This window comes from Balaenoptera physalus (genome assembly GCF_965194825.1).
Source record: "Balaenoptera physalus genome assembly, chromosome: 11".
Classification (NCBI taxonomy): Eukaryota; Metazoa; Chordata; class Mammalia; order Artiodactyla; family Balaenopteridae; genus Balaenoptera; species Balaenoptera physalus.
Genome location: NC_138896.1, coordinates 32,421,913 through 32,441,066, shown reverse-complemented (window position 1 = coordinate 32,441,066; position 19,154 = coordinate 32,421,913). Strand labels below are relative to the sequence as shown.

Here is a 19,154-nt window from a genome sequence, read left to right as displayed (position 1 = left end):
TTCTAGCATGAAGTCACAGGATGTTAAAAATATTACAACACAATAAATACAACTATACCCTCCACAGCCCCACCGCAGAGAGTAGGCAGCTAACAAATTTGGAGGGAAACATGCTGAGATGGCCTTCACAGTGGACAAGAAGCCCAAAGCACCACCCAGGAAGAGGGGATGGACCAAGTCTGTGCCATAGAAAGCGCAACGTGGGACTCCCAAGTCCGTTTCCCCAGCTTCGCCTCTTACTGACCTTACCCTACCTGGGGGGCCACACCAGCTAAAAGCTGCAGCTTCAGTCCATGCTGCTCCACCGGTCCTCACCAAAACCCTGGTCAGTGGATTGGATCAATGCCAGGCCTCTGTGGGGAACACATGGACACACACTCTAAATGTGTGTCCTTCTGTATAGATTAACTAGTCGTTCATCCATGTCCCCTGTGCTTATAGGGCCATCCAGTGATGTTTAGAACAGACTGGAGACTCACAGGTTGTGATGGGAAGGCATATTTTTTCTTTTGGAAATGGCCCATGAGGGAAGTGGCCAGGGACCTGAAAGACCACGAGATTTTTGAAGGCACCTGGACTGAGCTAGTCCTAGGAGAGACCAGTGGCTTTGCTAGCTGCTTGTCACAGATGTAGCCTAGTTGGTCTGGATTATCCTTAAATGCCAATGGCATCGTGACACTAGATAGGGTACTGTGGCTCTTGTGCCTGAGTGGACCCTGGGGACTGGGGAAACCACACTGAGGGGTCATTCATGGAGGGACAAAATGTGTGAGCTCTAAGGGATGTTACAGAGCGCTACAGACCCTGGCCCAGCCCTGGTCCCTGAAGGTACTAACATTTGATACTGTGCCCAGAGCTTAGCAGTGGCCTGTACCATGGATCCTATCAGGTGACCAGATTCTTGCTCAAAACAAAGCAGGAACTGGCCAAATTCAGTTCAGCACTCAGCACCTGACCCAGATATGCCCCTGGGGGATGGGGAAGGTCCCTGTCAGCCCAGCAGCAAGGGGGCTCAGTGGGACTTTCAATGATCCAGGAGAAACTCTGGCACAAGTAATTCAGGGCTGAACCCTCGTCGCAAGCCTGGCTAGTCGCAGCATTGGGTATAGCGCCCCTAGTTACCACTCTGCACAGGTGTATGGCTGCCTGGGGGCGGGAGGGCTTGGGGAGAAGGGCCGCTCTGCTCTAGCTTTTCTCTCTTGGAAAAGGCAAAACTCCAAGTAGGATGGGAGATACCTGGGAAATCTAGACAGAATGGTGTAAGCCCTAACTCCCTTTCTTGATGCTTTAGCATGGCTTCCGGCCCTGTACAGGGCCCACTCTCTCCAGCTCCAGACCTGGATCTCTCTCCAGGCTGACGACGGTGTAAAGTGAGGTGGCAGTGGAGAGGGGCCTAGAGAATAGCTACAAAGGGGAAGAACAGATGACAATAAAGGTCGAGGAAGAATGCCCAGAAGCTTGATTCAGGGTTCAAAGATGGTGGCCAGGCTGCCCTCCTCATTGTCCAGCACCTCTGTTTCCAGCATTGGCTTTGTTTTTTTGAAAAGTGAGGGAAGATTCTTTATGTGAACTTCTTTTCGGAACTGCTCGCCCAAGGGTTTCTGTGGAAGACAAATGAGAAAGAACTAATGCTGGGTCTCGAGTGGTGGGTTGTTTTAAAGATCATCTCACCATAATGGTCGTGACTACAGCTGGTTTCTGGTTTGCCTGTACACATGGTCCAAGAAGACTGCAAAGGTGGTTGGGAGCACTAAGGAAAGGGTGTGAAGGGTGTGACCTACCCCAATGCACCCAGCAATGAGGCGTTTGAATTGGTCCTTCCGGCGCTTGTCAGCCACTTTCTGCAGAGAGGGGTTCAAAAGCTTGCAGTCAAACTGGTCCAGTGAGTCCTTCTGAATTTCAGGGATCTGCTCCATCACAGCTCTTATCTCCAGGTACCTGGGACGCTGAGAAGTAGGGGTAAACCCACTCAATGGCACTGTTTTGGGCCCCGTCACCTTCCCTATCCCCTGCCACACCCACTTCTCAGGGGGCAGCACTAGCAACTTGGCAGCTGCCTACGTTTAGGATTAAGGCTCAAGTGCCCGGGAGCAGGCAGGCTGTGAGGGATGAAGCCGCAGCCATCCTGCCCCCAGGCTTTCTCCACTCACCAGCGCCTCATATATCTGGAAGGCCAGGTGGACCAGGGAAGCCATGCAGCCATCGTGCTGCCCATGCGTCTGTAAGCCCTTCAGCACACTGGTGAACAGCCACGTAACAGCATCTGCGAGCAGTGTCCCTGACAGCACCTGGGGAGACAGCTGTGCTCAGGGCCAAAGCGGGACTCTGAAGGCCTCAGCACCCTAGTTCTTCCAACTGATTCAGTCAATCCTCATGACCCAAATGTTTCATGAGGGGAGAGGAGAAAGGGTGAGTAACCATACTTGTTTGAGGAGAGGCCAGCAGAGCTGTGTGGTCGTCCTCTGGCAGGACAGAGTATCCTTCCAGGCCAGGGAATTGAAGGCTGTAATTAATAGCGCTGTACAAACATCCTAACGGAAAAGGATGGAGAATTACAATGGGAAAATAAGTACAATGTTCTCTGAATTCTTATGCATCAGGAGCTAGAGTTTTAATAGGTAAGCAGGAAAATGATAAAAGCAGCTACTGAAGAGATGGGAGTTTATTTCCTCTATGTCTATCAGGCCATCCAAAAAAGAAAAACCAAACAATACAGAAAATAAAACCTATGTGCAGGAAGGAGATGCTCAGGCCTGGGGGAGGCTGAACACCAGGGACTGGTGGCAATGTGCCTGGGTGTTTTTCTGAGCCTTTGCCCATGCCAGCATGGGAACACAGTGGCCTTCTGCCTTTCCCACTGTTTTCTTTAACTCATATAAAGGAGTATTACCAAAAAACCCTCCTGATGGCATCAGAAAATGAGAAAAGTGGAAGCGGGCTCCCTGGCTGGGCAAGGAAAAAATCTCGCCTGCCCCTCCACCCACCTCATGCTTCATTAGACATTTTCCCAGGTCTGTAAGCTCTGCCATGGCCGAGGGGGTTACCTCTGTGGCCATCATCTCTTCATCTGTAAGTAGAGACCAAAATGTTAAGCTCCATCCTTTCAGAACAGAGACCGTCCTTTCTGACAGAAACCCACAGAGTAAAGGAGAGGTGAGTATCCTGGGCTGACTGGTGGTCAAAGGTACTAGGACAGCCCCCCAGCCTCATAAGAGGGTGTAGAAGCCTCTGCCCGTGGCAGATCTAGAGATGCATCTAGCCATACATTTGCAAAACAGGGAATTTTTCTGGACAGTTACCTAAAAAGCTGCAAATGCTGAGGATCTTTTGTCGTTAAACAAATATTTGAGGACCCACTATAGCAGTTACTGGGGATATAAGAGGAATACGACAAAGTCCCTTCCCTGTTAGTAGTTAAATTCTAGTGAGGGAGAGAAGTAATTAATAACACAAATAAAACATGTCAGGTAGTGATCAGTGCTGGAAGACAGAGCAGAGGAAGAATCTAGAGGCTGGCGTTATTTTTGATAAGCTGGTCATGGAAGACCTCTCAGAAGTGACATCTGAGCAGAGACCTGAATAAAAAGCAGGGGGATGGGCCAGGTATATAGTTGGGAGAACAATCATTCTAGGTAGAGGAATCACCAAGCGCAGAGGCTCTGAGGAGGGACTGTGCTGGGGAATACAGCAAGGGGGCCAGCATGGACGAAAGCTAGATGTACAAAGTCTCCTCCACACCAGACTGCTAGGGACACAGTTTCTATGGGAACTGACCTGGTTACAGAAATAACAATATTTAGGAGCTTAATGGCTGACCTCCAAGGGCCGCAACAGGCTCACTTACCATCTCCATCTGCAGCGGGAGCAGTACCGTGGTCAGCACCTTTCTTTGAAACACAGCACACAGCTAAGGCAAGAAAGCAGGGTTACTAGGCATATTACCACCAGACAACAGCCGTCCCAGGCCAGTGGATCCCAAACTGTCTCTGGGCAGGTGAGGAGTGGGGGAAGGTGGGATACCGTCCAGGCACAAAGTCAGCTTCACCAACAGAAATAGAGGCATTTGACCAGACTGTGTTCTGGTCCCTCTTCAAGTTCAATCAACTGGAGGGAAATTACAGAATTATCTGAGAGTAAATGACCAGGAGAGGATGCCTCATATGTATACTTGGTCTACTTTGGATCTCAAACAAATGAACTGACCAAAAAATAAAAACGAAATATAACCACCTTCATGTCTAAGAATTAAAAAATTTCCCTATTTTGACAAAGCTAGAAGTTATTCCTACCATTAATCCAACTTCCTCCTGCTATTTTAGACCATTTCCTCATAATCTGCCCTTAGTATGAACTACAATGCAGTTCACAATTCATAAAGTGTCCTTAAATTGACTTAAGAATTATATAGTTTCTATTTAGTTAATTATTTCTTATCAGTCAGTGTTGCTGCAAACATGTTAGGTGAGTGACCAGCTTTTTTTCCAGAAAAAGGCTTGTCTTCTACCCCTGGTTCCCATGCCACTTACTGATCAGGTCCATGACTTCTCGGGTTAACATCCTCACCAGTTGTTCCTCCAGCATCTCTTGAGACTCTGGGTTTTCATCTGTTGTCTCATCTTCTCCACTGCAGAAAACCAGGAGCCAAGTTCCATGGGAATGCAAAAGAAGCAGTGACCCTAGCTAGACCCTCTGTGCCCACTTCCTTCTCCTGACTTCCTCTGGTCTACATTCCACTCAAAAGTTAGGAATGGGGGGCTTCCCTGGTGGCGCAGTGGTTGGGAATCTGCCTGCCGGTGCGGGGGACACGGGTTCGAGCCCTGGTCTGGAAGGATCCCACGTGCCGCGGAGCAGCTGGGCCTGTGAGCCACAATTACTGAGTCTGCGCGTCTGGAGCCTGTGCTCTGCAACAAGAGAGGCCGCGACAGTGAGAGGCCCGCGCACCGTGATGAAGAGTGGCCCCCACTTGCCACAACTGGAGAAGGCCCTCGCACAGAAACGAAGACCCAACGCAGCCATAAATAAATAAAAATAAATAAATTAAAAAACAAAACAAAACACAGAGGCCCCCCCATCACTGCTCATGAAACCATTGTTTTAAAAAAAAAAAAGTTAGGAATGGGGAGCAGTGATCCACTGAGGGGCATTATTACTTGTGACTATATCCAGTTGGCTTGAGGGGAATGGATCAAAATCCTAAGAATGTCTCAGCATTCACCTCAGGCAGATGAAGGTACCCCCTTTGAAGGCTTGAGCTGAGTCTGCCTAATGGTCACAGAAAAGCAATCTACCATCTAGGCTGAGGATGACTATAACCCACTATTATTCTAGCCCTGGGATGGCAGAGTCCTTCTTCCTCCATGTCTACCTTCTCCCACCCCAAAGCTGGCTGCCAGCTCATCCATCACGGAGAAGAGAAAGTCCCTTACCACAGCAGGCTCCTCTGGTTGATGACTTGCCATTTTTGGGAAAGCCTCTGGGAAAACAAAAAAAGAAATAAGTGCTACACTAGGGAGAAGGTTGGAAAAGATAATATCTAAGGGCCACTTCATGGTTAGAATTAGCTGAAGATGAGTCCAGGTAACAATGACAGAGCCTTGGGAGACCCCACAAGGTTAAAAAACCAGATACGGTTTCTGTAACCTCTCCCACACCCACGACAAGGGCAGCATATCAAACACTTCTTTGCTTGGAAAGGATCAATGACATTTCAGAACTCCTGAGTCTCTCTGGACACACCTATTCTCTGCCCAGCTGGTCCCCCTGCTTAATTCCAGAGTCAGGGAAACAGACCCAGGAAAAGCACTCCCCTGATCACCTCTCCTCAGTTAACAGGAGGATAGGAGTAGAATCTGAGTCTGCAGGTGCTTTGCAGGCAATGGAACCAGTTTAGTTCTTCGGGGGAGCTGCTCCATCCAGGGCAGCAAGGGTGGAGCGGCTGTGCAGCCATCCTGGCAGGGCTAGGAGACAACGCTTTCAGGAGCTCTTGACTTGTGAGACTCATGAGAGGCCACCCACTCTAAGAGGCCTCTTCGCCACCCTTTCCTGGCCAATCTCTTACCATGTGAAGGTAGGTGAAAAGAGGTCCAAGGATGGGAGACACCAGGGCTTCGTAGTGCTCCGGGGGACAGAAGAGCACCAGAGGCTTCACAAAGACCCATGCCGCGGTAGGTTAAGAAGCTTTAGCACACGAGCGCATGCCCGTCGTTCTAAAGCACCACTCCCCTGCCAGGCTGGAATTGTAATAAACTCTCCTTACAATATAACTTTCAGGGAAGAACGATACTCCCCCAAACAAACAAAAACAGAGTCTGAATGAGAATGCAGTATGAGTGTGCTTCTTCAAAGAGAAGCACCTGACAAAGTACAGAAAAGGGATAAAAGCTTCATTTTTCATCTTTCCAAGAAATGGGATGGTAAGAATTTCCCGTAAGGAGAAAGAGCTTTCAACACTCCCTGGACTGCTTTCAGGTTTTTCCTTTTATTTACTTCAATCTTCTTGTCTTTCTAATGTGGTTACTATATACTGTCAGAAATGTTTCCATCTATTTCATATAGCTCAGCTCTGCCTCCTCTGGTGCTTCTGAACTGTTCCTGTCTTCAGTCTTCTGGCCCTTTGGGTTATCTAGGGACTTTTGAAAGGATATGAAGCATGGGTCTGAGTCGGTAGTCAGGAATATTGTTCAAGTTGACGAAGGCAGAGCTGAGGAGCTGGGTGGCCAGGTGCTCCACGGTGTAGAAGTCCTGCTGCATGGAAGGGCCTGCCTTCCCTAGGATATGGAAACTGTAAAGGAAAATCATGAACAACATCAAATCCATTATATGTTATCGCCAGCCCTGACTGCCTTGGGAATTTCTAGTCTACAAGAAGACTTCTCAGCTAGAAAAGCAATTCATCGTATTTTCTTTTTAAGAGAACTTTAGCTTAATCAGTATACTTCGAAGATGTGGACTTAATCTTCTATCAGAAGGGAAAATAACAGCCACCCCCCCCACCCCAACATTTAAGGAAACTTCTTGAAACCAGATTCAGCATCTTTTAAAAGACAGATGTCGGTACCCAAGATCAGCAATAGCCTTTCATTACTTCGTAAGTAATATGGATTTACAATGGAGAATCTTTTGTTAGTTGGCTGACTAGAGCACTGTGTTAGCGAGATCAGTGCCCTGGGGATGCTGGTGTACAGAAGGGCCAGTTACACCCCCCATGCCACAACCAGGACCCCAAGACAAAATATGGCCAGCTATCTCCCAGTGCCCATGAATAGTGGGCTATGAATAGTGAGGGGTCTGAGAAAATGCATCCCCATCACTGTAACTTCTACTTTGGTCTCATCATTTTATGCACTGGAAACAGACAAGTTGGGCATTAAAATATCAAGTCATGGCTAGGACTTAAAGGCACATGTGACAATTAAAATAAAAATTGCAGGAAACCAGCCTGTTCATTTTGATTTGACACTAGAATCATTAGTTTCCTGTCAAATTCTTTCCTCACATTACCTGTACACTAGAATTCTAGATCAGACGTCCAACCCAAGGCCATCCTATACAATGCATGTCTAGGAGGAGAATATGAAAAGGCAGCATTGGTTCCTTACCAGTTTTCATAGAGGGTGCAGAAGAAACGCTGCATTCTTTCTAAGACGGTTTTGTAGACAGGAGAGTCATTCAGTTCCAAGAGAGGCTGAGGTAATCCTACAGACAAAGATGGATCAGGAACCTGCTGCTCCTCTGCTGAGGGTCTCAACCTGCCAACACCCTCCCATAGGCAGAGGTGGTTTGGGGGGTGGGGGTGGGGGCCGGGTGCTATAAATGCAAAGCAGCTGACCAAGTCTTCTACTAGCTGGAAGTGCTAACAGCTTCCCTAAAGTGACTGCTACACTGTATTTGCAGGGAAAGGCGAAAGCTATTTAAGTGTCCAGGTTTGAGTACTCTAACTTTTGCCTGGGTTTCTCCAGATGGAACTTGTGCCAAAACACACAATGATAGCCCAAAACGATCTCTCCATAGAGTACTGGGAATGTCCCCCCCTTCCTTTTTAAGTCACAGAACCTCTTTTTCAAGCAAAATTTTATGCAAAAGCCCAAGGTGTATAGCAGATAAAAATGAAACCTGCTTATCTCAGTATAACAATTGCCTTAAAAGATCTATACTTCTAATCAGAGGCAATTTTGTTTCCAATCTTGCTCCTGGTTGGAAGCTGCCAGAGGGAACTGTTTGTCCATTCCAGTATGTTTTGGTTGGTCATACATTTCTACAGCAGCAGTTCCTGGCTTAATATGAATAACTGAAGGGGGGGCAGGAGGGGAACGGGTGGTGAAGCAACACCTAATTTTTATATTAATAACAAGACATTTTTTGGACGTTTCATTTTTACTGGTGTCTCCAAAAGGGAGCGTAAGTGTAGTGGTGCCAAAGGAAATGGCCCAGGACCATTTAGGCCAAGAGAGATAGCCATGGGCCCTGGAAAGACAAGCTAACAGTCTCCTTTTCATTAAGTCATAGCTGAGGCATGCTCACTAGATTGCTTAATTATGGCCAGGCCCATGCAGAGGTGATAGCCGGGGCAAAAACACACTGTCGGGGCTGTGATGGTAAGCCAACCTGAAGCTCCAGAGATAGGCACAAGGTTTAGACATCTCTGGTGTCTCTAGCTCTAACTTCTTTTTTTTTTTTTTAATAAATTTATTTACTTATTTATTTTTTATTTTTGGCTGCTTTGGGTCTTCGTTGCTGTGCGCAGGCTTTCTCTAGTTGCAGCGAGTGGGGGCTGCTCTTTGTGGTGCGGGGGCTTCTCGTTGCGGTGGCTTCTCTTGTTGCAGGGCACAGGCTCTAGGTGTGCGGGCTTCAGCTGTTGTGGCACGCAGCCTCAGTAGTTGTGCTGTGCAGGCTCAGTAGCTGTGGTGCACGGGCTTCGTTGCTCGGTGGCATATGGGATCTTCCCGGACCAGGGCTCGAACCTGTGTCCCCTGCATTGGCAGGCGGATTCTTAACTGCTGCACCACCAGGGAAGTCCTCTAGCTCTAACTTCTAACCAACTGCCTTGCTCTCTGTGTTCCAGCCACACAAGTCACCTTCCTATTCCCTGGACATATCAAGCTCTTTGCTGTATGCCTCGGGATCTTGCACCTACCATTCTGTCTGCCTAGAATGCTCAGCATCTCCTTTTGCCCCCAGCCTGGTTGGCCCCTGTTCATCCTTCAAGTCTCCACTGGGAGGCAGTCTTGTGACTCCACTCCAAGACTGGGTCAGGTCTCCCAATAAACACTCCCACAGTCACTTGCCTTCACAGCACGTATCACAATTATGATCATGAAGTTATTTGCTAATGGGAGAAATGAGTTAAAGCAACATTCTGATCAAGGTAAAAATTGGGAAACTTGGCTCAGAAACTATTCCTTAAAAAAGTGATAACAGGGCTTCCCTGGTGGCGCAGTGGTTAAGAATCTGCCTGCCAGTGCAGGGGACACAGGGTCGAGCTCTGGTCTGGGAAGATCCCACATGCCGCGGAGCAACTAGGCCCGTGAGCCACAATTACTGAGCCTGCGCGTCTGGAGCCTGTGCTCCGCAACAGGAGAGGCCACGACAGTGAGAGGCCCGCGCACCGCGATGAAGAGTGGCCCCCGCTTGCCACAACTAGAGAAAGCCCTCGCACAGAAACGAAGACCCAACACAGCCATAAATAAATAAATAAATAAATAAATAAATAAATAAATAAACAAACCCAAAAGTTAAAAAAAAAAAAAAAAAGAGTAGTGTGTTCCTAGGTTGATTAAATGAACTAACACATATAATGATTAGAATATATAGCACTTGGCACGTAATATTGGTTATAAAAGTATTTGTCATTATTAGTATTAGGTGCCAGGCACTATGTGGGGCACTTTACAGATTTAAAAAAAAAAAAAAAAGTGATAACATACATTATATTTTACTGATTAAAGCTATTTAAGCTTAATTGTTTGAATACTTCCCCCCCACATACAAAAGGCAGGAAAGTATGCTAATATCCTTCAGGTCAAAAAGCATGGTTTATTTATAATCTAAAGGCTCTTAACACATACTACCAGCTGGCAGCTAAAGTGAAGGAGGGGTTAACATGGGGTGTGTGTGCTTCTGAAGACCTTCTCTGCATGATAAGATAATGAAGTAAACACACTTGTTCCTAGAGAGCCTGTAGGAACCCCATACATGCATTTCTGAACAAACAGGTGGTCAAGGTAGTGCCAGGTGAGGAGAAGGTGACACAAGGCACACTGAAGCTGCATTAGAGATAAGGTATAGAAATATAAAGGCATATAAAGGTATAGAAAACTTCAAGAAAAAAAAAAAGGTTACATTTCTTACCTAAAATAGCAGATTTTTCCACTTCAAGCATATCTAGAGCCCTCGTAAAAGGTTCTGCCATTTTGGCTAGCATTTCTGGTGCATATAAAGTATTGTGAGTTCTGAAAAAAACAGGAATGCTATGTGAACTTAGTCTGCTGGAGTAGGAAAGAGTGGGTTTCCATCTTGTAATTCAGTGATACTACATTTCCACATAGATACCTCTCTGTCAACACTACTCTTGGCAGGGGAATTTAAATGTTTCCCTGGAGAAGGGGATAGACTTGATGCTATTAAGTTTATTTGTACAGTATACAACACCTAATAGCAATCAACCACAAGAACCAAATTCTGAGAGAGCCGGACAACATCACAGTCTAAAGCTGGAAAGCAAAATTCTTTCAAACCTTAGACGATGCCAAGGCACTCCCAGTTTTCTGACTGCCCGTGATAGAGGATGAAATGTCAGAGGCATCATGGTTCACAGGCAGGAACACAGAGCAGGTAGTAATGTGCCCCCATTTTTAGGATGTTTTGTCTCTGAATCAAGAGCATGGACCCAACAATGCTCTGGCAGCTGTTTAGTCTCCTAGAGGCACATTTGCAATTCCCAGCATGAGCACCTCTTCCCCACCAAAATGACTTACCTTTGTTAGACTATCGACCTGATCTACCTGCCTTCCACTGCAATGGCACCACGGAACAATCTATAGCCAGTATTTCTCTTTTAAAAGTTAACTATAAAACATTTCAAATGTATAGAAAATTACAGAACATGGACCAGCAAGATCAAATATTTAAGATGAACACTGAATAGATCATTTTAGACGTTTATTTATTTACATTTATTTATTTACATTTATGTATGTATGTATGTATGTATGTATGTATGTATGGCTGTGTTGGGTCTTCGTTTCTGTGCGAGGGCTTTCTCCAGTTGCGGCGAGTGGGGGCCACTCTTCATCGCGGTGCGCGGGCCTCTCACTGTCGCGGCCTCTCCCGTTGCGGAGCACAGGCTCCAGATGCGCAGGCTCAGTAGTTATGGCTCACGGGCTTAGCTGCTCCGCGGCATGTGGGATCTTCCCAGACCAGGGCTCGAACCCGTGTCCCCTGCATTGGCAGGCAGATTCTTAACCACTGAGCCACCAGGGAAGCCACATGCTTATTTTTTAAAAACCCTCAATAATGTTTTTTAAGTCTAACCATGTGCATTCATTAGCACCCATGTTTAAACTGCCTTTTTATGACTGGCTTATTCCACTTAGCATAGTCAGGGTTCACCCATGTTGTAGCATGTTGCAGAAATTCCTTCCTTTTTAAGGCTGAATGATATTCCACTGTTTGTATAGACCACATTTTGCTTATCAATTCATCCACTGATGGACACTGGTTGCTTCCACGTTTTAGCTATTGTGAGTAATGCTGCTATGAACATAGATGTATAAATACCTCTTTAAGACCCGTTTTCAATTCTTTTGAGTATATACCTCAAGCTGGACTTGCTGCTTAACACGGTAATTCTATATTTAATTTTTTAATTTATTTTTATGCTTTTGGCCGTGCTGCATGGCTTGCAGGATCTTAGCTCCTCAACCAGGGATAGAATCTGGGCCCCCTGCAGTGGAAGCACGGAGTCCTAAACACTGGACCACCAGGGAATTCCCACTATTTTTAATTTTTTGAGGAGCTGCCAAACTGTTTTCCAGAGTGGCTGTACCATTTTACATTCCTACCAACAGTGTACAAGAGTTCCAATTTCTCCACATCCTTGCTAACACCTATTACTTTCTTTTTTCAAAATTATTATTTTTTTTAATGTACCTTTTTTTTTTAACATCTTTATTGGAGTATAACTGCTTTACAATATTGTGTTAGTTTCTGCTGTATAACAAAGTGAACCAGCTATACATATACATACATCCCCATAACTCCTCCCTCTTGCGTCTCCCTCCCATCCTCCCTATCCCACCCCTCTAGGTGGACACAAAGCACCGAGCTGATCTCCCTGTGCTATGTGGCTGCTTCCCACTAGCTATCTATTTTACATTTGGTAGTGTATATATGTCCATGCCACTCTCTCACTTCATCCCAGCTTACCCTTCCCCTTCCCCATGTCCTCAAGTCCATTCTCTACGTCTGCGTCTTTATTCCTGTCCTGCCCCTAGGTTCATCAGAACCACTTTTTTTTTTTTTTTTTTTTTTTTAGATTCCATATATATGTGTTAGCATATGGTATTTTTCTCTTTCTGACTTACTTCACTCTGTATGACAGACTCTAGGTCCATCCACCTCACTACAAATACCTCAATTTCATTTCATTTTATGGCTGAGTAATATTCCATTGTATATTTGTGCCACATCTTCTTTATCCATTCATCTGTCGATGGACACTTAGGTTGCTTCCATGTCCTGGCTATTGTAAATAGAGCTGCAATGAACATTGTGGTACATGACTCTTTTTGAATTATGGTTTTGTCAGGGTATATGCCCAGTTGTGGGATTGCTGGGTCATATGGTAGTTCTATTTTTAGTTTTTTAAGGAACCTCCATACTGTTCTCCATAGTGGCTGTATCAATTTACATTCCCACCAGCAGTGCAAGAGGGTTCCCTTTTCTCCACACCCTCTCCAGCATTTATTGTTTGTACATTTTTTGATGATGGCCATTCTGACCGGTGTGAGGTGATACCTCATTGTAGTTTTGATTTGCATTTCTCTAATAATTAGTGATGTTGAGCATCCTTTCATGTGTTTGTTGGCAATCTGTATATCTTCTTGGGAGAAATGTCTTATTTAGGTCTTCTGCCCTTTTTGGATTGTTTTTTTGATATTGAGCTGCATGACCTGCCTGTATATTTTGGAGATTAATCCTTTGTCAGTTGTTTCATTTGCAAATACTTTCTCCCACTCTGAGGGTTGTCTTTTCGTCTTGTTTATGGTCTCCTTTGCTGTGCAACAGCTTTTAGGTTTCATTAGGTCCCATTTGTTTATTTTTGTTTTTATTTCCATTTCTCTAGGAGGTGGGTCAAAAAGGATCTTGCTGTGATGTATGTCATAGGGTGTTCTGCCTATGTTTTCCTCTAAGAGTTTTATAGTGTCTGGCCTTACATTTAGGTCTTTAATCCATTTTGAGTTTATTTTTGTGTATGGTGTTAGGGAGTGTTCTAATTTCATTCTTTTACATGTAGCTGTCCAGTTTTCCCAGCACCACTTATTGAAGAGGCTGTCTTTTCTCCATTGTATATTCTTGCCTCCTTTATCAAAGATAAGGTGACCATATGTGTGTGGGTTTATCTCTGGGCTTTCTATCCTGTTCCATTGATCTATATTTCTGTTTTTCTACCAGTACCATACTGTCTTGATGACTGTAGCTTTGTAGTATAGTTGGAAGGCAGGGAGCCTGATTCCTCCAGCTCCGTTTTTCTTTCTCAAGATTGCTTTGGCTATTCGGGGTCTTTTGTGTTTCCATACAAATTGTGAAATTTTTTATTCTAGTTCTGTGAAAAATGCCATTGGTAGTTTGATAGGGATTGCATTGAATCTGTAGATTGCTTTGGGTAGTATAGTCATTTTCACAGTGTTGATTCTTCCAATCCAAGAACACTGTATATCTCTCCATTTGTTTGTATCATCTTTAATTTCTTTCATCAGTGTCTTATAGTTTTCTGCATACAGGTCTTTTGTCTCCTTAGGTAGGTTTACTCCTAGGCATTTTATTCTTTTTGTTGCAGTGGTAAATGGGAGTGTTTCCTTAATTTCTCCTTCAGATTTTTCATCATTAGTGTATAGGAATGCAAGAGATTTCTGTGCATTAATTTTATACCCTGCTACTTCACCCAATCCATTGATTAGCTCTAGTAGTTTTCTGGTAGCATCTTCAGGATTCTCTATGTATAGTATCATGTCAACTGCAAACAGTGACAGTTTTACTTCTTCTTTTCCGATTTGGATTACTTTTATTTCTTTTTCTTCTCTGGTTGCTGGGGCTAAAACTTCCAAAACTATGTTGAATAGTGGTGAGAGTGGGCAACCTTGTCTTGTTCCTGATCTTAGTGGAAATGGTTTCAGTTCTTCACCATTAAGAATAATGTTGGGGCTTCCCTGGTGGCGCAGTGGTTGAGAATATGCCTGCCAATGCAGGGGACACGGAAGCCCTGGTCTGGGAAGATCCCACATGCCGCGGAGCAACTGGGCCGTGAGCCACAAGTACTGAGCCTGCGTGTCTGGAACCTGTGCTCCGCAACAAGACAGGCCACGATAGTGAGAGGCCCGCACACCGCGATGAAGAGTGGCCCCCGCTTGCCACAACTAGAGAAAGCCCTCGCACAGAAACGAAGACCCAACACAGCCATAAATAAATAAATAAATAAAATAAATTTAAAAAAAAGAATAATGTTGGCTGTGCATTTGTCATATATGGCCTTTATTATGTTGAGGTAAGTTCCCTCTATGCCTACTTTCTGGAGAATTTTTATCATAAATGGGTGTTGAATTTTGTCAAAAGCTTTTTCTGCATCTATTGAGATGATCATATGGTCTTTCTTCAATTGTTAATACGGTTTATCACATTGATTGTGTATATTGAAGAATCCTTGCATTCCTGGGATAAACCCCACTTGATCATGGTGTTATGATCCTTTTAATGTGCTGTTGGCTTCTGTTTGCTAGTATTTTGTTGAGGATTTGTGCATCTATGTTAATCAGTGATATTGGCCTGTAGTTTTCTTTTTTTGTGACATCTTTGTCTGGTTTTGGTATCAGGGTGATGGTGGCCTCGTAGAGTTTGGGAGTGTTCCTCCCTCTGCTATATTTTGGAAGAGTTTGAGAAGGACAGGTGTTAGCTCTTCTCTAAATGTTTGATAGAATTCGCCTGTGAATCCATCTGGTCCTGGGCTTTTGTTTGTTGGAAGATTTTTAATCACAGTTTCTATTTCAGTACTTGTGATTGGTCTGTTTATATTTTCTATTTCTTCCTGGTTCAGTCTTGGGAGGTTGTGCTTTTCTAAAAATTTGTCCATTTCTTCCAGGTTGTCCATTTTATTGGCATATAGTTGCTTGCAGTAATCTCTCAAGATCCTTTGTATTTCTGCAGTGTCAGTTGTTACTTCTCCTTTTTCATTTCTAATTCTATTGATTTGAGTCTTCTCCCTTTTTTTCTTGATGAGTCTGGCTAGTGGTTTATCAACTTTGTTTATCTTCTCAAGGAATCAGCTTTTAGTTTTATTGATCTTAACTACTGTTTCCTTCATTTGTTTTTCACTTATTTCTGATCTGATCTTTATGATCTTTCCTTCTGCTAACTTTGGGTTTTTTTTGTTCTTCTTTCTCTAATTGCTGCCCTCAATTCTTTTCATTCTTTTTTCTTTATTCTGCCCTGCGGTAGTTATTTCCACTATTTTATCTTCCAGGTCACTTATCCGTTCTTCTGCCTCAGTTATTCTGCTATTGATTCCTTCTAGAGAATTTTATATTTCATTTACTGTGTTGTTCATCATTGTTTGTTTGCTCTTTAGTTCTTCTAGGTCCTTGTTAAACGTTTCTTGTATTTTCTCCATTCTATTTCCAAGATTTTGGATCATCTTTACTATCATTACTCTGAATTCTTTTTCAGGTAGACTGCCTATTTCCTCTTCACTTGTTTGGCCTGGTGCGTTTTTACCTTGCTCCTTCATCTGCTGTGTATTTCTCTGTCTTCTCATTTTGCTTAACTTACTGTGTTTGGGGTCAGTCTCCTTTTTGCAGGCTGCAGGTTCGTAGTTCCCGTTGTTTTTGATGTCTGCCCCCAGTGGGTAAGGTTGGTTCAGTGGGTTGTGTAGGCTTCCTGGTGGAGGGGACTGGTGCCTATGTTCTGGTGGATGAGGCTGGATATTCTTTTTCTGGTGGGCAGGACCATGTTTGGTGGTGTGTTTTGGGGTGAACTTATTATGATTTTAGGTAGCCTCTCTGCTAATGGGTGGGGTGGTGTTCCTGTCTTGCTAGTTGTTTGGCATAGGGTGTCCAGCACTGTAGCTTGCTGGTCGTTGAGTGGAGCTGGGTCTTTGCGTTGAGGTGGAGATCTCTGAGAGAGCTTTCACCGTTTGATATTACATGGGGCCAGGAAGTCTTTGGTGGACCAATGTCCTGAACTCGGCTCTCCCACCTCAGAGACTCAGGCCTGACACCCGGCCAGAGCACCAAGACCCTGTCAGCCACATGGCCAGGTATGTGGGGAGTTTCTTGCCTTTTGCGAAGTCTGAGGTCTTCTGCCAGCGTTCAGTAGGTGTTCTGTAGGAGCTGTTCCTCATATCGATGTATTCGTCTTACTCCTCTGCCATCTTGAAGCTATCTCCTCAACATTATTTTTTATTGTGACCATCCTATTGGGTATGAAGTGGTATCTCATTATGGTTTTGATTTGCATTTCTCTAATGACTAAAGATGTTGAGCATCTTTTCATGGCCTTGTTGGCCATTTGTATATCTTCTTTAGAGATATGTCTATTCAAGCCTTTTGCCTATTTTGATTAGATTATCTTTTTCTATATGTCTATCCTTCTCAGTACCAAACTATTTTGATTTCTGTAGCTTTGCAGTAAGTTTTGAAAATGAGAAGTTTGAGCCTCCCAACTTTGTTCTTTTTCAAGACGGTTTTGGCTTTTAGGGGCCCCTTGCAATTCCATATGAATCTGAGGATCAGCTTTGTGCAAAAAAAAAACTGTTGGAAAATTTTTTTTTTAATGTATGTACATATGTGTGTATGTATGTATTTGCCATGCTGCGCAGCATGAGGGATCTTAGTTCCCTGACCATGGATCGAACCTGTGCCCCCTGCAGTGGAAGTGCTTGGAGTCCTAACCACTGGACCACTAGGGAATTCCCACTGTTGGAATTTTAATAGGGACTGCATTCAATCTATAGATTGCTTTGAGAAATATTTCCATCTTAACGAACTTAAGTCTTTCAATTCATGAATACAGGATGCCTTTTCATTTAGGTCATCTTTAATTCCAGAATGTTTTTTAGTTTTCAATGTATAAGTCTTTCATATCCTTGGTTAAATGTATTCCTGGGTACTTTATTCTTTTGAATGCTATTGTACATGGAATTATTTTCTTAATTTCCTTGTGGGATCATTCATTGCTGGTGTATAAAAACACAACTGATTTTTGTATGTTGATCTTGTATCCTATAACTTTGTTGAATTTATTTATTAGCAGGAGTAGTTTTTGAACTCCCTTTTAGTCCTAGTTTGCCGAGTGTTTTTATCATGAGAGGGTGTTGGATTCTGTCAAATGCTTTTTCTGTGTCAATTAAGATGATCAAGTGGGTTTTTTCCTTTGTTCTATTAATATGGTGTACTATGCTGATTTATTTTTGTATGTTGAACCACCCTTACCTTGGGATAAATCTCACTTGGTCATAGTGTATAATCCTTATAACATGCTGTTGGATTCAATGTGCTTGTATTTTGTGAGGCTATCCATAACTCTACCTTAGCCTTTACCTCCTGCTGTGTGGAGCTCAAGGGTTGGTAAGTGGTGCCACTTACTTTTAAAAAACTGCAATTTGCCAACTTTTTGGTTTCTGAATTAAGTTTTTCTTGGTTGTTTGGGAAGATATCTAATACTATGAAATGATCTCTCATAAAATCAGTCCTTTTTTTTAAAAATAGAGCTTTTTTCCTACTTATTTATTTATTTATTTATTTATTGGCTGTGTTGGGTCTTCATTGCTGCACGTGGGATTTGTCTAGTTGCTGCGAGTGGGGGCTACTCTTCATTGCGGTGAGCGGGCTTCTCATTGCGGTGGTTTCTCTTGTTGTGCAGCATGGGCTCTAGGCACGCGGGCTTCAGTAGTTGTGGCTCGCAGGCTCTAGAGCTCAGGCTCAGTAGTTGTGGTGCACAGGCTTAGTTGCTCCGCGGCATGTGGGATCTTCCCGGACCAGGGATCGAACCCGTGTCCCCTGCATTGGCAGGCAGATTCTTATCCACTGCATCACCAGGGAAGCCCCAACTCAGTTCTTCTTGAAAAGAAATTCATAGTCTTAAATTTGATGGGGAACAGATGAGATGTTTTTTATTTTTATTCTTTAATTAAGTGTGACTGTGATCCCAAGATATAATTTAAAAAATAGATATAACTTAAAAAATATAATGCATCATATGTCAAATGTCCCTGATGCTACAACAAAATCTTGTATTCCGTATAGTCTCCTCTCCTCCTCCTCCCCTTCGCCAAGGAGATGGCACCATGGTGCCTGCACCTGTAACTCACAAGTAATGGAAGGAGGACTCAGTACATACTGCTCTCGTATCTATGGCTCCAGGGAGTCCTACAAGCCCTAGTGACATTCAGGTTCCTGAAATATCACCTTTCCTGACACACTTGCAAGTTAGAGCACTATGCTTCCCCATTAAGAGGAACTAGTTATTGCTTGGCAAAGAAAAAGACAATCAAGTAATAAGAGTTTTAAGTTCTGCACAGTCTGTACCTATCTGAAATATTCTTAGTATCACCAACTAAGAGTGTAATTGCCATACACACAGGTGTATATTATTCAGCCACAATAGAGGAGAAAATCTTGCTATTTGTGACAACGTGATGGACCTTGAGGGCATTATGCTAAGTGAAACACATCAGACACTGGAAGACAAATACAGTATGATCTTACTTGTACGTTGAATCAAAAAAACCAAACTCATAGAAACAGAACAGTTTGATGGTTGCCCGAGGAGGGAGATGGGGGTGGGGGAAATGGGCGAAGGTGGTCAAAGGTACAGACTTCAGTTAAAAAGGTAAGTAAGTTCTGGAGATGTAATATATACAGCACACTGACTATAGTTAATACTGT

The 19,154-nt window shown here is 43.9% G+C and overlaps 1 protein-coding gene across 4 annotated transcripts in view; it reads right to left on the bottom strand.

Annotated features, from left to right (window-relative positions):
• Window positions 1-8: 8 nt before the first annotated feature.
• Window positions 9-19,154, bottom strand: part of XPO5 (exportin 5) — a 48,351-nt gene continuing 29,205 nt past the window's right edge. For 3 of the 4 annotated variants that reach the window (XM_082414061.1, XM_082414060.1, XM_082414062.1), the window contains 12 exons: window positions 10,348-10,448; window positions 7,599-7,695; window positions 6,645-6,781; window positions 6,059-6,156; window positions 5,427-5,473; window positions 4,527-4,624; window positions 3,845-3,907; window positions 2,985-3,067; window positions 2,424-2,531; window positions 2,151-2,288; window positions 1,782-1,946; window positions 9-1,601 (listed from right to left, as the gene is read on the bottom strand). In XM_082414061.1, coding sequence (XP_082270187.1) covers window positions 1,464-1,601; window positions 1,782-1,946; window positions 2,151-2,288; window positions 2,424-2,531; window positions 2,985-3,067; window positions 3,845-3,907; window positions 4,527-4,624; window positions 5,427-5,473; window positions 6,059-6,156; window positions 6,645-6,781; window positions 7,599-7,695; window positions 10,348-10,448 — 1,273 coding nt within the window. In that variant the 3' untranslated portion in view covers window positions 9-1,463. Of the gene's footprint in view, window positions 1,602-1,781; window positions 1,947-2,150; window positions 2,289-2,423; window positions 2,532-2,984; window positions 3,068-3,844; window positions 3,908-4,526; window positions 4,625-5,426; window positions 5,474-6,058; window positions 6,157-6,644; window positions 6,782-7,598; window positions 7,696-10,347; window positions 10,449-19,154 lie in introns of those variants that run through there. The other variant, XR_014251066.1, reaches the window with a different exon arrangement.